At 47.1% G+C, this 15,283-nt stretch overlaps 1 protein-coding gene across 1 annotated transcript in view; it reads right to left on the minus strand.

Annotated features, from left to right (window-relative positions):
* Parva (parvin alpha) overlaps nucleotides 1–7,582 on the minus strand; it is a 155,415-nt gene extending 147,833 nt beyond the window's left edge. The window contains exon 1 of the mRNA XM_032892879.1: nucleotides 7,351–7,582. Within this exon, the coding sequence (XP_032748770.1) occupies nucleotides 7,351–7,486 (136 nt within the window). The 5' untranslated portion in view covers nucleotides 7,487–7,582. The remainder of the gene's footprint in view (nucleotides 1–7,350) is intronic.
* Between the last annotated feature and the right edge of the window lie 7,701 nt (nucleotides 7,583–15,283).

Here is a 15,283-nt window from a genome sequence, read left to right on the forward strand (position 1 = left end):
TTAACATTACCAATGACAGCTATGGAGGGAAGGCATGCTCTTCTGTAAACCTTTCTGTCTTGCTCTGAGTAGAGAGGCCCAAGTCTCACAATGACATAGGACATAGCAAAGCGAAGCCAGCTGGGTTGTAATTCCTGAGCACAGACCCGGGTTGAAAGCTGACACATAACATCTTGGGCACAGGATGGGACTTGTTTAAAAAAAAAAGGGCCACTTAGCCCTTCCTACAAGGTCTAAATTAGTGCCATGGGTGCTCCATGTGGTCAGTAGCTACTTACAGAAGCTATAGAAGGTTCTACTGCCCACAATAAAGACCATTTCAAATTTCAAAGACTCTTTAAAAGCAAGCTGACAATTTCTTTTTTTTTTTCTTTTTTTTTTCCGGAGCTGGGGACCGAACCCAGGGCCTTGCGCTCGCTAGGCAAGCGCTCTACCGCTGAGCTAAATCCCCAACCCCGACAATTTCAATAGTTACTATTACTTGTGCCTTATAATGCAGATGACATAGCCTCTCCTGTAAACTTCAAGACTTCCAGGAGGAAGTGGGGATCTAGGTGATCGTGGCAAAGCACTTGCCTCACATGCACAAGGCACTGGGACTGATCATGAAACTGCAAAGGCTAACTAAATAAATAAAAGAAATTTCAGTCTCATATTAAGGACAATGAAAGAGAGATATTTTAAGGAACTCATCCTATGTCTAACAGACATTTAAACAGATTAGGATAGAAGTCAAACATACAATAATAAGCTATAAAAGACATTTTTAACGCCAACTCTGTCTTGTTCATCTAACAGTAGTATTTATTTTTAATTTTTAAAATGTGTATATATGTGTGTATGTGTGTGTATTTACATATATATATGCACGTATGTATACATGTCTGCATATTACATGCATGCCTGGTGCTTGCAGAATGCAGAAGAGAGCATTAGATCCCTTGGGACTAGAGTTACAGATGGTCATGAGTTACTATGTGGGTGTAAAGAATTGAACCCTGGTCCTCTGCAAGAGCAGCCAGTGCTCTTAACTACTGAACCACCTCCCCAGACTCTTGTCTGTTTTATTGTTTTTCTTGTAACAAACAAACAAACACACACACACACACACACACACACACAGACAGAGAGAGACAGAGAGACAGAGAGACACAGAGAGAGAGAGACACACACACACACACACAGAGAGAGACAGACACACACACAGAGAGAGAGAGAGGGAGAGAGAGAGAGAGAGAGAGAGAGAGAGAGAGAGAGAGAGAAATGGCTGAGCGTGTTGGTATACTCCTATAATCCCAGGACTTAGGAGATGGAGGCAAAGGGATCATGAGTTCCAGTTCATCTTTAGTTATATGGGGAGTTCAAGGTCAGCCTGAGCCACATGAGAACCCGTCTCAAAAAGCAAACACTTGAATGCAGGGACCTTAGGTTTGACTGATCTCTAGTTCTGCCAAAATAAAACGCACAAAACAATAGAACACAACATGGAAATTTACTTGGTGTCTTCTAAATGAGACTTATTCTATGATGTATGTAGTTAAGTATCTTCAGGAAGACATTTTTATAGAAATTACTGACCTGAATATTCCAGCACACATCCTATCTTTCAAAATCTTTGTGATTTAGAGTGGGACAGAACAGGTATCAAATGGTGAAGGGTGGGTCCCGTGAGAAGTCTGTACTGAGGCCCTAGGATAGTTTGTCAGCATATCAGTGCACATGATTCTGAGGAGTTGTAAAGCATAGGAGGGAAATAGAAGGCAGAATCTGCACAGCACAAAGTTGTGAACTCACACACAATGTAGAGCGAGACCCAGCCCAATGTTACTACAGTTGAGGATTTGTAGGTCATGGGCACATTCACCAACAACTGTCATTATCACCCCAGCCTCAAACCTTCTTTGACTGTCGTGTAGAACCACCCTGTACATGTTAAGCATTGAGCTATGTCTTCACTGGGCTTGCTTGTCCCCTCCCTGTGCCCTGTACAGGAAGCGGCTGGAGTGAGTGGTGGCCAGCCCTGTCAGAAGCTGTATGCATTCCTATTTGCCCATTTATGGCCCTTGGATTCACTGATGGACTGAAAAGTTTATAGTTTATCGAAATACAAGTAAGATCCGGTTTCAAAAACCTAGATTGAGTACAGAAGGGCAGGGCTTATGAGCCTCAAACAAGCTCATAGAGAGACAGTGTGGTATAGGGCTATATTAATGGAACTCTATTTTTGCTAGAAAGGGGGAGACAACTCTGATGGGGTCTACCAGGCCCCCTCCATCCTCCCCTTCTCTCCTCTGGAATCCAGTGTCTGCTGAATATGTAAGAGTAAGCACCACATTCTGTCTCCCCCAGTCTTACATTCAAGGATGAGAAAGAAGAGTCCTTTTTCCCTTCTCTCCCTAACAGTGGCTGTGTCCCTAATGGCTACAGTTCCTGTCCAAAAGCCTTGCAAACCAGTCCTAGAACACATACCTGTAATCCTGCTTACTCAAGAGACAGAGGCAGGAAGATTAATAATTGAAGGCCAGCCTGAAAAATAAGAGTAAGCAAAGAGGGCTAGGAGGTCTGAGGAGATGATTCAGCAAAGTCAGACCACACAAGCATGATGGCCCAGGCTCAGATCCCCACCATCCACTTAAAAAGCAGGCACTCCAGTGTGTAGCTGCAATCCCAGCATTAGGGAGGCAGAGGATCTGGCCAGCTAGTCTACCCTAATCAGTGCGTGCTAGCCTACCAACAGCTTGACTGGTAAACGAGATTGTTAAGCAACATTAAACACCAAGGCACATGAGTGCTCCCCAACACACATCTTGGGAACACAAACACACTAATAAAATAAATAAAGTTAGAAGCAATTGAGGAAGGTATTCAACATTGGCCTCTTCCTCCACATGCATTCAAACATGAACATATTCCTACATGTATCCCATATACACGTACAGGGCACAGGGAGGGCACAAGCGAGCCCACTGAAGACGTAGCTCAGTGCTTAGCATGTACGAAGCCCTGAGTTTGAGTCCCAGCCCTACAAAAAGCAATAACAAAATCAAGAGCTGTAGAGCTGGCTCTGAGGTTAAGAGCACTTGATACTCTGATGAAGGACCCTGGTTTGACTTTCAGCACCTGCATGGTGGCTTATAACTGTCTGTAACTCCAGTTGCAGGGGGACTTCTCTTGGCACCACACACATTGCAGACATACACGCAAACAAAGCACACATACACATTTTTTTTAATTGAAAAACAAACCAAGGAGAACACAAGGGAGGATGGTTGAATCTTAATCCAAATGGGAAACAAAATAGTATCAGAGGTTGGTGGAAGAAGAGAACTGGATGTAAGACAGTATGGGGAGGGGGTGAAGGGTGGGGAGGGAGGGCAGGGGAAAGAGAAGGGAGATTGACTGGGGACAGGAGCAATCTCTAGGATGTGCCAGGATCTGGGATGGGGAGAGGCCCCAGAGCGTCTAAGGGTGCGACTCTAGGTGAGATTCCTAGCAGTGGGGGAGACCCTGAAGTGGACACTTCTGTGGCCAGGCAGGACTCCCAGTGGAAGGGTAAGGACAGCGACCCACCCATAGAGCCTCAGGCCCAAAATGTGTCCTGCTAATAAGATACACAGGGACAAAGACAGAGCAGAGTCTGAGGGAATGGCCAACCAAAGACTCCCCCAAATTGAGACCCACCTCATGGGCAAGAACCAATCCTTGACACTATTAATGATACTCCGCTATGCTTGCTGAAAGGAACCTAGGATAACTGTCCCCTGGGAGGCTCCACCCAACAGCCAATGGAAAGAGAAGCAGAGACTCATGGCCAAACATTAGATGGAGCTCTGGGAGTCTTATAGAAGAGTTGAGAGAAAGATTGAGAGACCCAAAGAGGACATGGATTCCACAGGAAGACCAACTGAGTCAACTAACCTGGACCATTGAGGGCTCCCAGAGACTGAATCACCAATTAAACAGTGAGAACAGGCTGGACCTAGCCCCCCAACCCCCGTACATATGTAGCAGATGAGAGAGCAGCTTGGTCTTCATGTGCATCCCCCAAACAACTGGAGCAGGGGCTGTCCCTGAACCTGTTGCTTACCTTCCTGCCTGTGGATCCCACACCCCTAGACTGGCGGGCCTCAGTGAAAGAGGACGTGCCTAGTCCCGCAGCAACTTGATGTATGGGGTGCGGAGGGGAGGGAGTTGTGATGGGGGGTATTGACACCTAGGGGAGTTTCCCCTTCTAAGGGAAGGGAGGAGGACTTATGTGAGAAGAGTTCTGGGAGGAGAGGAAGGATTGCTATTAGATTGTAAAGTAAATAAATAAATATTTGAAAAATTAAAAAACAAAGGAGACTCCGGCTCAGTGGGTTCCAGTTTCCTTCCCTGTCCCTTTAGGTATGGGGGGAGTAACAACAGCTTCCTCCTTTTACCAACCCTCCACCCTGTGGCCCGTCAGCTACCCATAGCCAAGGATGGCTGCCAATGCTGCCCGAAACAAAATCATAAACCCACTTAAAACACATTGAAACCTCTATGAAATTTTGGTGAGGGGTAACTCAATGATGGTGTTTGAGTATCAACTTTGTAGGTGACATCATGTCACCACAGGAAAAGGTTGGACATGCCTGCTCTTGTAGCATCCCTTCTTGGCTCTGTGTTGCCTGTGTCTGTAAATAATTCCTTCACTGCAGTGCACATGGCTGGGGTCACAGCAACCTGGCCGAGGTTATCGAAGGAATGAAGAAAGAACAGACTCACAGATACACGTACAGAAAAGCTGGGGTGGGTGGCCGTGCACCCTCTGGTGGAGTGGCACCAACTATGCAGTAACTCAGAACTTCTGCATGTTTTTGATGGACAGCCCAGGCTCAGTAGGAGGAATCTGTAGGTGGGCAGTCTCAGGATGCTTAACCACCCAGGAGGAGGATGTGTCGGATGCTAGTTTCTGTACACGCTGGCCAATCGTTTATAACACTCGTATTGTGCACACTGTCAACATGCACACTCACTAGAGGAAGGCTTTGCCATCAGTCTAAGCCTGACGTAGGGAAAAGGCTTGGCCAGCTTCCTTCACTCTCTACGCTCCTTCACTAATTATTCCAAGATCCCATCCAAGTTGCCTTCTGTTTCCTCAGGGCTCTGCTGAACGGAAAAGACAGGATGCCAGAGATCCTTAAGTTCATGTCCCTGAGGACTGGCTGCAGGGACAGCAGATGCTGGGCTTGGTCAAGAGAAGACTCTAGAAAGTAGGGAAATCTATTTCAAAAGGTTCGACATCACATCAGACTCCAATAGAGTAGCAGACACACACTGGTAATCTTAGGGCAAAAACCATGTTTCTGAAAGGTGCTAACAGTGGGGTGAGCACTGCAGGCCAGGTATGGGCTTCAGGAATTCTGAGCTGCCATCCATCAGATGGATGAGCCTATACCAGGAACACAATCTAGGAAAAGGACTTCCTAAACTAGGATTTCATGATCAGTCATCCACAGTACACCAGTCAATGGCTTACCAACCTGCCCACAATTTCCACTTCTGTCTTATCAGAGACCTATGGCCAACTGTGGTTGCAAAATACTGAATGGAAAATTCCAGAAATAACTCCCTAAGTTTTATGTTACATACCATTCTGATTAGCATGATGAAACTTTGCTTCAGTCCAAACCTTCCTGGCTGGGATAGGAGCCCTGTGGATCCACATTGTATACCCGGCATTGGTAACTTAGTAGCCATCTTTGTTACTGGCTCAAGTTTCACCTGGCTGTCTCAGCACTGCAATGCCTGTAATACTATCTGTTGTTATTATTATCATTATTGTGTGTGGGTGATGCACATATGTGGGTATTCTGGCATGGGTCAGAGGTCAACTTTGTGGAGTCAGCTTTTTCCTTCCACCTTATGTAGGATCTAAATCACCAGTCAGGCGTGGCAAGCGCCTTTACCCACTGAGCCATCTCAGCTCAGTCCTGTTAACCTCTGTCTGTGCCTAACATACAGGTTAAACTTTACCATAGACATGTACAGGGAAAAGCACACTATATATCAGGCTCAGAATAGCTGGTAGCATTGGCCATCTGCTGAGCATCTTGGAGTAATTCCCTTAGAAATAAGGCGGAACTAGGTATGACAGTCACTTAGTGGGGTAAGGTGTTTCGTAGATTCATGCTGCAATCTAGGCAACAGACACTTAGCTCACGCACTGAGTTTGCTAATTAAACACCAACGTGGTTTCCATACTTCAGGAGACTAAGAGCGTGAGACGTTTCCTAGTTCATCATCTCAGACCTACTAAAGTAATCCCTTAAAATGATCTGGGGGCTTGGCTGGTAGAGTACTTGCCTAACATCACTGAGGTCATAAGATCGACCTCCAGTACCACAGAAAAGAACAATCAGTCAACACCAAATTGGGGAGAGCTATAATCCCAAATACTTTGGAAGCTGAAGCAGGATCACAAAGTCCTGCCTACTACACAGACTAGGCTCAAGGTTAATCCCTGCAATTTAGAGTCTGAAGAGAAAGAACAGACTGTGGTGCTCACGCAGTAGACCCAAGACTCTCAAAATTCAATCCCAGCACTGCCAAACAGGAAACCATTTTAAATCCTTTTATTCACATACCTATCGCCACATTGATTCCTGAGCACCGTCCCTTCATTTCATAGACCCAAAAGTGAGTTACTCTGCCTACGGGACAAAGTACTTTACACAGAAACTATTGTGGAAACAAAAAAAAGAGACTGCTGCAATTCACCATGGTGGGAAAAAGAAAATGTTTTTTTTTTTTAAATAAATAAATAAAATAAAACTTGTAATGGAATGTCCAGGTTCGCAGCAGGGTCACAGCCCTGAAGTGTAGTGAGTTTATCTTAACCCCCACCACCACCACCTCAGCACGTTCTTCTCTCAGTCAGTCAACTAACATTTTATATAAATCATCCCTGTCCACACAAGCCCTGGGGGCCCGCCAGAGATCCAGGGAGAGCAGTGCGGCTTCAGAAAAGAACCTGAAGGCGCCCAGGAAACGGCGGCGCGCAGCAGACCAATGAAGGCTGAGAGCGGGAAGTGACGGCGCCCGAGAAAACTTTCCAGCAGAAACTTGGCAAATGCCAGTCCTCGGGCGCGCAGAGGGCGGGGACAGCGGCCTAGCGGAGAGCTCAGGGGACCGGCTGGGCCTGGACTCTGGGACAACAGCCACCCAAAGCCTGGGCTCCGCCTGTGGCCCAGCGATGACACCGATCCGGTTGGGGCCTGGGAGGTGACAAGGAGACATTGCAAGGCGCGCCCCGGCACTGCCAGGGGGTCCCCGACTCCCAGGCTCCCGGATCCCTGCAGCACCCGCGGCCTCGGCTGTTCCTACCTTCCTTGGCTTTCTTCCTCCGGGCCAGCGTCCCTCCAAGTTTCCCCAAGAACGAGTCATCCTTCTTGCGGGACGGAGGCGACTTGGGGGTGGGAGATTTGGGGACCGAGGGCGACTTCTGTGGGGATGTGGCCATGGCGGCGGGACGCGGAGCTGGAGCTGAGCGGCCGCGGCGGGCGGCGGCGGGACTGAGGCTGCGGCTTTCCAAACGGAAGCGGAATTATTCCAGGCATTTGAGGCAGCTCGCTCGCCTTTCCCGTCCCTCGCTCCCTCCCTTGCGCCGCCCTCCGCCCTGCAAGGAGCTGCTGCGCCTGGGGCCCCGAGCCCTGGGCTGCCCTGGCTGCGAGGATGTCCTGGCTTGCGGCTTGCTGGGGGCTATGGACTCAGGGGCACGTGCGTGCTAGGGGGACTTGAGGCCTTATCTGGAGCCTGGAAGCCTTCACTTCTCCCCCTGCTTCACACACACACACACACACACACACACACACACACACACACACACACACACACACACACACACACACACACGTCAGAATCCAGGGAATCAGCCCTATGACCCTATTTCCCAGGTACCGGGGTCTCTTGCTCTACCTCCTACATGGATGGGTCTCTATTGTTAGCACTCTTGTCTCCAGAAGTCAAGGAAGCAAAATGGGCTCTGTCCCAACAGACTTCCCGTTCAACTTCTGCATGAATCTGCACTTCTCCTGTTCACATTTAACTAAAGCTGGAAGTCCAAGACGACAGAGGCCCAGCTTTTTCTTTTTGCAAGGCACTCTTGGGTATGGCATCGCAATTGTAAGAAAAGAGGAGACCAGATGTAGAAGGCGCAACCATGAACTCCTGTGAGACACTTATCCTAACCTTTCTAGCCAGAGCAATAGAATTAGTTCCAGACTCTTGGCCTGACACTGGAGTCACACAGGGCAGTTTTAAAGATCTGTGCTGGAGATGTTTAAGAGATGTACTTTTACTGTGCTTCTTCATCCTAAGTTGTGGCTAGGGCTCTTGTGTTTGACTATCTCTTTCCTATTCTTACAGGGTACTTTGGTACACCAGCGGGAAGAGTTACATACTGTTTCCACAGCTCTTTCCCTGCTGAGGCATAAACAATATCTAGGCCTCCTTCACAGAGCACTACCAACAAACTACAATTCCCCTGAAATCAAGCTCGGGGGACCAATGAGCTTATCAGAATTAGTTGCAGAGCCTGGGTGAGGGGTCACCTACAGGAGTGTGGGTGGCCCCAATGCAGTCACACTACTGCAAATTCCTAGCCCAGCACGATGACCTCTCCTAACTGTATAAATGGAATCCCCTTCAGCTAATCGCCAGCAGAATTGAGGTGAGAATCCAATGGCTGACCCTGCTCTATCCTTCTATAAGGGAACACCAATGAACAGTGATCTCTATCTAGGTCAGGGGCTCAGGGGGAAGGGAGGTCGCAAGTTCTCACAGCTGCTTAGATGAAGATGGTGGCTGTCACTCTCCAAGGAGGGCATTCTACAACACATACCCTACACACACTGATGGAATCTGACTGGACGCCTGACTCGGAGGGAGCAAGAGCTTGAACTGAGCTGGAGGAATAGGTCTAGCAGTTGGGTACTAGGTTGCCGATCACGCAGCCTCCTGGCAGTGGTGTCTGTTCTTAGCCACAGGCAGGTTGCTGAGTGACACGAATGTTGATTAAGGGTACATGTGTCCTAACTTCCTTCCTATTGTTCTGATAGAGGCCAGAACCAGAAGCGACCTGGAGAGGAAAGGGTTCACTTCACCTCTTAGGTTGAAGTCCGTCGGAGGGAGGTCAAGGCAGGAGTCTGGAGGCAGAAATCGGAAGCAGAGACCATGGAGAAACACTGCTTACTGGCTTGCTTCTCCTGGATTCCTCAGTTCGCTTTATTATACAACCCAGGACCACCTGCCCAGGGCTGGCACCATGCATAGTGAGATGGGCCCTTCCATATCAACCATTAATCAAGAAGATGCCTCACAGGCTTGCCTACAAGCCAGTCTGGTAGGGCATTGTCTCTACTGTGATCCCTTCTGCTCAGATGACTCTAGCTTGTATCAGGTTGACCAAAAACTAAGCAACACAAAACTCACTTGGAGGGACATAGGGCTTTATCTGGTGTGTGTGTGTGTGTGTGTGTGTGTGTGTGTGTGTGTGTGTGTGTGTGTCACTCTAGGCATCCAGAAATGAATAAAGAAGTTTTCTCAAGAGACCAGATGAGGCAGACATGCTTTGATACACCCATAATCCCTGCACTTGGAAGTGAAGGCAGGAAAAGGAGAGCTGTCGTAGTCGGCTACATAGCTAGTGAGACTGTCTCAAAACAAGGCCACATGATGGTCTCGGCATGGAGAACCCATGAGATCTCGCATCTCTTTCCATTCCCACATGAAGTTCCTGCTAGGCCTGCCATGCTTCCATTTGAGGAGATCCTGCTACTAAAGCCTTCTTGGAACTGTCTGCAGTTGTGTAGTCTAACCCACACACTGACAAGCAGCAGCTCCCGAGAGCCAAAGCCTAACCAACAGGATTCACAGATCCCGCCAGAGCATGGGTTCACTTATATCTGCCCAAGGGCTGCCATTTCACCCTTTCAGAATACAATACCTTTCCTGGTGCCTCTTACCAAGCAGAAGAAGTGTTGTGTCTACCAGCCTGGAATGATTTCTACACACACACACACACACATACACACACACACACACCCCACTGCCACCATCTCCAGAGATTCCGACTCAGTTAATGTGAGGTGAAACTAAAGAGTACGGATGGGACAGATGGGTAGAACCTCACATTAGGTGATGTTATATAAGGGGGCCACATGTTGGTGTTGGGTATTTAAGGCTACTTACATCCTGCGAGTCTCTCATGAATTGCTGATAATTTTCTGTGTGCAGAGAAGATGTCCTAAACACAGCACCCTCAAGGTGGCCATTTTTAAGTTGTCCAGGTATGCACTTCTCTATATACAACCCTCTTGGAAAATTTTATGGGTTTTTTTATACTTTGAAGTCACTTAGCAAAGCTTAAAGGAAGGCTGATTCTTTGGTTAAATGCCACCTCCCAGAACACCGAACCAGCTCTGCAGCTAGCAAAGCTGAGCTCATACACTGATGAGAGGGCTCTGCCTTGGCAGAGTAGGATAAGATGTGGATGCTGATAAACTTTCTGAATCTGGATGGAGACAGACTTCTCAGTGTGGGGCGTGTGGGTGTGAATTTGGCTAAGGATCCTAGAGAACGTCTAGGATTGGTGAGGCTTTGGCAATTTGAAAAGGAAATAGTCTGTTGCCACCCCCACCAGCAGAGGTCCCCTGCTTTGTCACTCAACTTTGTTCTCTTGAAGATGGTCTCTGACTGAACCTGGTACACATGACCACACTCAGCTTTAAAAAAAATGTGGTATGTACATGCATGTATGTGTACATGTATGTATGCCCACATGTGTGCATGTATGTTGTTGTGGTTTGCCCTGAAGTTACTGTATTTTGATGCTAATTCCACTGCCCGAAGGACAGCTGCCTAGTCACATACTCAGGAATCAGGTGACTTCACCAGAACCACCTCCCCATTGAATTTGTAAAGTACAGGTGAGGGGCAGGTACAGGATAGAAGGAGGCCTGTCATTGGAGGAGAATGAAGGATGGGTGGGAGAGAAGTTTGAAGGAAGAGGAGGAGACTAGAAGAGAGAGAGGAGACAGAGGAGGGAGAGAGGGGAGAAGCCATGGCAGGTGACGTTAAGATTCTGCTCTGTGTATTTACAGGTTGTTATTAATGTTCTCAAGGGATGGATGGTACCGGGCTTTGTATGTTTAAGTGGGCAATTATATCTTACCAATTGGGTCAAAGATTATTGTGTTGTGTGTTCTTTTATGTGAGGGTTTGAGTGTAAGAAAGTGTGCAGCTGAGATGTGTGTCCGCCAAGATATCTAGCAGATATCTTGGGACACTGCGGTGTGGACCGAGTGGGGTAAAAGACAACCATTACTTTTTTATTTTTATATTTTTACAACAACAGTATGTATGTTTGTATGTATATATACATATACATACACATACATACATATATATATATATATGTATGTGTATGTATATGTATACTATTGTGTATGCCTGGTGACCTTCGAGTCCAGAAGAGGGAGTTGGAACTAGAGTTATAGAGGGTTGTAAGCTGCCATGTGGGTGCTGGGAATCAAACCCAGGTCCTCTGGAAAAGTAGGCAGTTCTCTGCTAAACCATCTTTCTTGCCTCAGAATCCCAGGTTTTATGTGGGTGCTGAGAATTTGAACTTAGGTTCCTGCACTTAGGCTCTTTTATCTACCAAGCCATCTTCTTAGCCTGGTTAACGTTTAAAATGAAGCCATGGCCCTCTGTGTTCTATAGGAGCCTTTTCTGTGGGCCTGGTCTCTAGGCCTCTGAGTGGCCCACATCACTCAAAGATCCACAGGTTCTAAACTGTCACCAGGCCTTTTTAAAGAGGAGATCATATTCCTCGCCTTGTGCTTCTCTCTGCAATGCTCTGTCCAGTCTTGTCCTCTTCCTTCAACAGCCCCGACATCCAGCTGTTGGGGTTCATGTAGTGGTTGGGAGAGGACTTGGTTAAGATTGCTACTCTGCAGAAAGATGCTTGTGTATGTAACATGACATTCCTAAATCTTTCAATGACTCCATCTCATTGTCATAAAACCAATTCAGCCAGCTACAGTGGTGCACACCCATAGTCCATGATTGGGGAGGAGAGGAGAGAATTCTGGAGTGCAGAAATTACAGGATTACAGGAACAGTGGGGAATCCCAGAGGGGTGAACCTGAAGGTAGCATGGTCTCTAGGACATCTAGCACTTTCAGGAAGACAGCCAAGAAGCTTAGAGTGGCCACCCTCCCCAAAATAAGTAGAGAAAAGTTCTGGGTGGCACCAAAACACAGGACAGAGGTTGGTCTAAAACTCTAGAACTGTGTCTGCTCTAGCAGATGAAGAAAAAAAGTAAAGACATTTCTAAACATGTGAGGTGTGTGTGTGTGTGTGTGTGTGTGTGAGAGAGAGAGAGAGAGAGAGAGAGAGAGAGAGAGAATTTGTCAATAGAGTGTAAAATAGAATGTACAGAAGGAGTGCCAACTTTTTTTATGTTGTTTTTTGCTTTTATATCCCTGATCACTCCAGATGGAAAGATGATGACAAGAAAGATGAGGAACAAAGGTATGTTGGCCAAACTCCCTCCTCCCAAGGCCCAGGGAACATCACAGTACCAGCCAGAGGTCTGAGAGGACTAAAGTCAAACAGTTTTTCCTCACACGATTGGGCTGCTGTGCTCATGAGCTCACAGCAGCTTGGTTGTCCGCACAGGACCTGCAAAGACCAAGCAGCCACTACTCCAGTTCAAAGGGGGAGGGGTCATAAGCTCCACCCCTAGCTGAGGAGCTACTGAAAGTTGGTAGTTTCTGAGAAGGGACAGTCCATTTTCTTCAGGGCTGTGGCCCCTGACAGCTTGCCCATAGCCCAGTGGATGTCCACACCCATGCGCATCCAGGTAGAATTAACCTGACTCAGTGAGTTTCAAAGAGAGGAGATGAAGAGGGAAGGACACATGGAGGAGTCGGAAAGAGTTCAGTGGGTTTGCTGTAATATCAGCACTCCACAAGCAGAGCAGGAGGTCACTACAGGTTTGAGAGCAACGTGGACTATACAGCAAATTCCAGGCTCTCTAGCGATATATAGCAAGACCATCTCTCCCCAAAATGAAAGTGGGTGATTAGACGGTATCTTAATCAGGGTTTCTATTGCTGCACAAAACATCATGACCAAGAAACAAGTTGGGGAGGAAAGAGTTTATTCAGCTTACACTTCCACATTGTTGTTCATCACCAAAGGAGGTCAGGACTGGAACTCACACAGAGCAGGAACCTGGAGGCAAGAACTGATGCAGAGGCCATGGAGGAGTGCTGCTTACTGGATTGTTTCCCCTGCCTTGCTCAGCCTACTTTCTTATAGAACCCTAGACTACCAGCCCAGGGATAGCACCACTCAAAATGGACCCCCTCCCTTGATCAGTAATTGAGAAAATGCCTTACAGATGGATCTCATGGAGGCATTTCCTCAAGGGAGGCTCCTCTCTCTGTGATAACTCCAAGCTTGTGTCAAGTTGACACACAAAACCAGCCAGTGCAGATGGCTAAGAGCATAAACCAGGCGTAGAGGGTAAAGGTGATTGCTGCCAAGTCCGATGACCTAAGTCCAGTCCTTGGCCTCCACAGAGTAATAGTTCCTTTGCTCTTCACACGTGCACCATGAGGCTTGTGCCCACCCACCTGCCCCTCACAATAGTTAAAATTTAAGATATAGTAATAAATAAAAAGAAAAGAGTAAGCTGTGCCCATGTCTGAAAACATACTAACGACACAGAATAACAAGAAGTCTTTTTAGGGTTTATAATGTTTAAAAATATGTAAATCAAATGAAAATATACAAAAGAAGTCTTCCCCTTGCAGGGCGAGTAAACAGTATGGAATGTCTTCAGGTCCAGCCACTCCTTGTGAAGAAGTAAAAGACATTAGACACTTGACAATAGAGTTTGACAAATGGAGACTCATGTAGCATAACCATTGGGAAAACACTTGAAGAGTAGCTAAGCATTAAGATAATGGAGAGAAAGTTGGCATCTCGGAGCTCAGTTCAGACAGAGTTCATAAACTGTGTGTGTAATCTCTTCTTGTCACATAGCTGTCGTCTTTACTTCTCCAGTGTTTTCCTTGTGTTTTACCATGTTCCTTTTAAAAACATCACATTCCTTTAATAAGGGTGGAGGCTATCTAGCCATCATAAAACAGACTATAATAAAACTCAAAAGGCTTATGCCTGGGGAAGTTTCTCCCTATACGTGGATGTTACAGACTGAACAGTGTCCCCCAGAGTGGGACCCTACTTGGAAACAGGATTAGTGGAGACACATTCGGAATGACCTCAAACTCTTTATGAGGTCTAAAGTACAAGTGGTGGTCTTTGAAGGCCATCCTGCCAGTGAGCATGTCCCCTTAAGTATGGTGGCTAACCAATCCAGGAAGGCTGATATGTTTAGGATATGAGGAGCATCTGAACACAGGCAAGCACAGAGGGGGCATGATCAGGAGGCCACGAGCCGAAGAGTGCTTGGCAGAGGCATAGAAAGGTCCTGACTTAGAATCTTAGGCACCTTGGCTCAATACACACCTGGGTTTTGGACTTCCAGCCTCTACACCCAAGGAAAGTTGATATCTATTGATCTAAGCCAGCCAGTTCTTGATCTTTTGTGTTAGCAGTCCCAGGAAGCTAATACACACCTAAGTGTCATGTGACTGTAGACTGGGTTGAGCATTTCACAAGAGCTCCGGGTCTTAATCTGTAACCAGAATTGTTAACGTGGAAAGGGGCCAGAGGAGCCTGCAGAGTATTTTGGAAACCTCTTTGATCATGGATAAGGAGGTGTGCTTTCAGGATGGAAGTCATGTCTGTGATATGAGAAACTCTGAGGAGCACTCGGGGGCGGAACACAGTTCTTACATAAGGGACCATCTACACATCTTCCTTAGGGACCCTGAGGTCTTAGCAGAGGTCTCTGAAGAGCAGTCTACTGGCAATCTTCTGAAGCATAATGGGTACCTGCAAGGAGCTGTGAAGTTGGCCTGATCTAGTCACCTTGAGAGGTGTGTGTCACAGGTTAGAGTCCACGGCTCCTGAGGCATTGTGAGCCTTTCACTTGGTTCCTGAGGAGCCAAGGCACTCTCCCAGGCAGTGACACATTCAGGCAGCTCTGTGTTTCTCTGTATGTTCCTTTAGAGGCCAAGGAAGCATGGGAGCTCGACAGGACAGTTGGTCTTACACACTATTCTTGTGCACCCTGTATAGCTTTCAAACATCATTCTAGCATTCTAGAAAACAACAACTGTGT

This window comes from Rattus rattus, chromosome 2 (genome assembly GCF_011064425.1).
Source record: "Rattus rattus isolate New Zealand chromosome 2, Rrattus_CSIRO_v1, whole genome shotgun sequence".
NCBI lineage: Eukaryota > Metazoa > Chordata > Mammalia > Rodentia > Muridae > Rattus > Rattus rattus.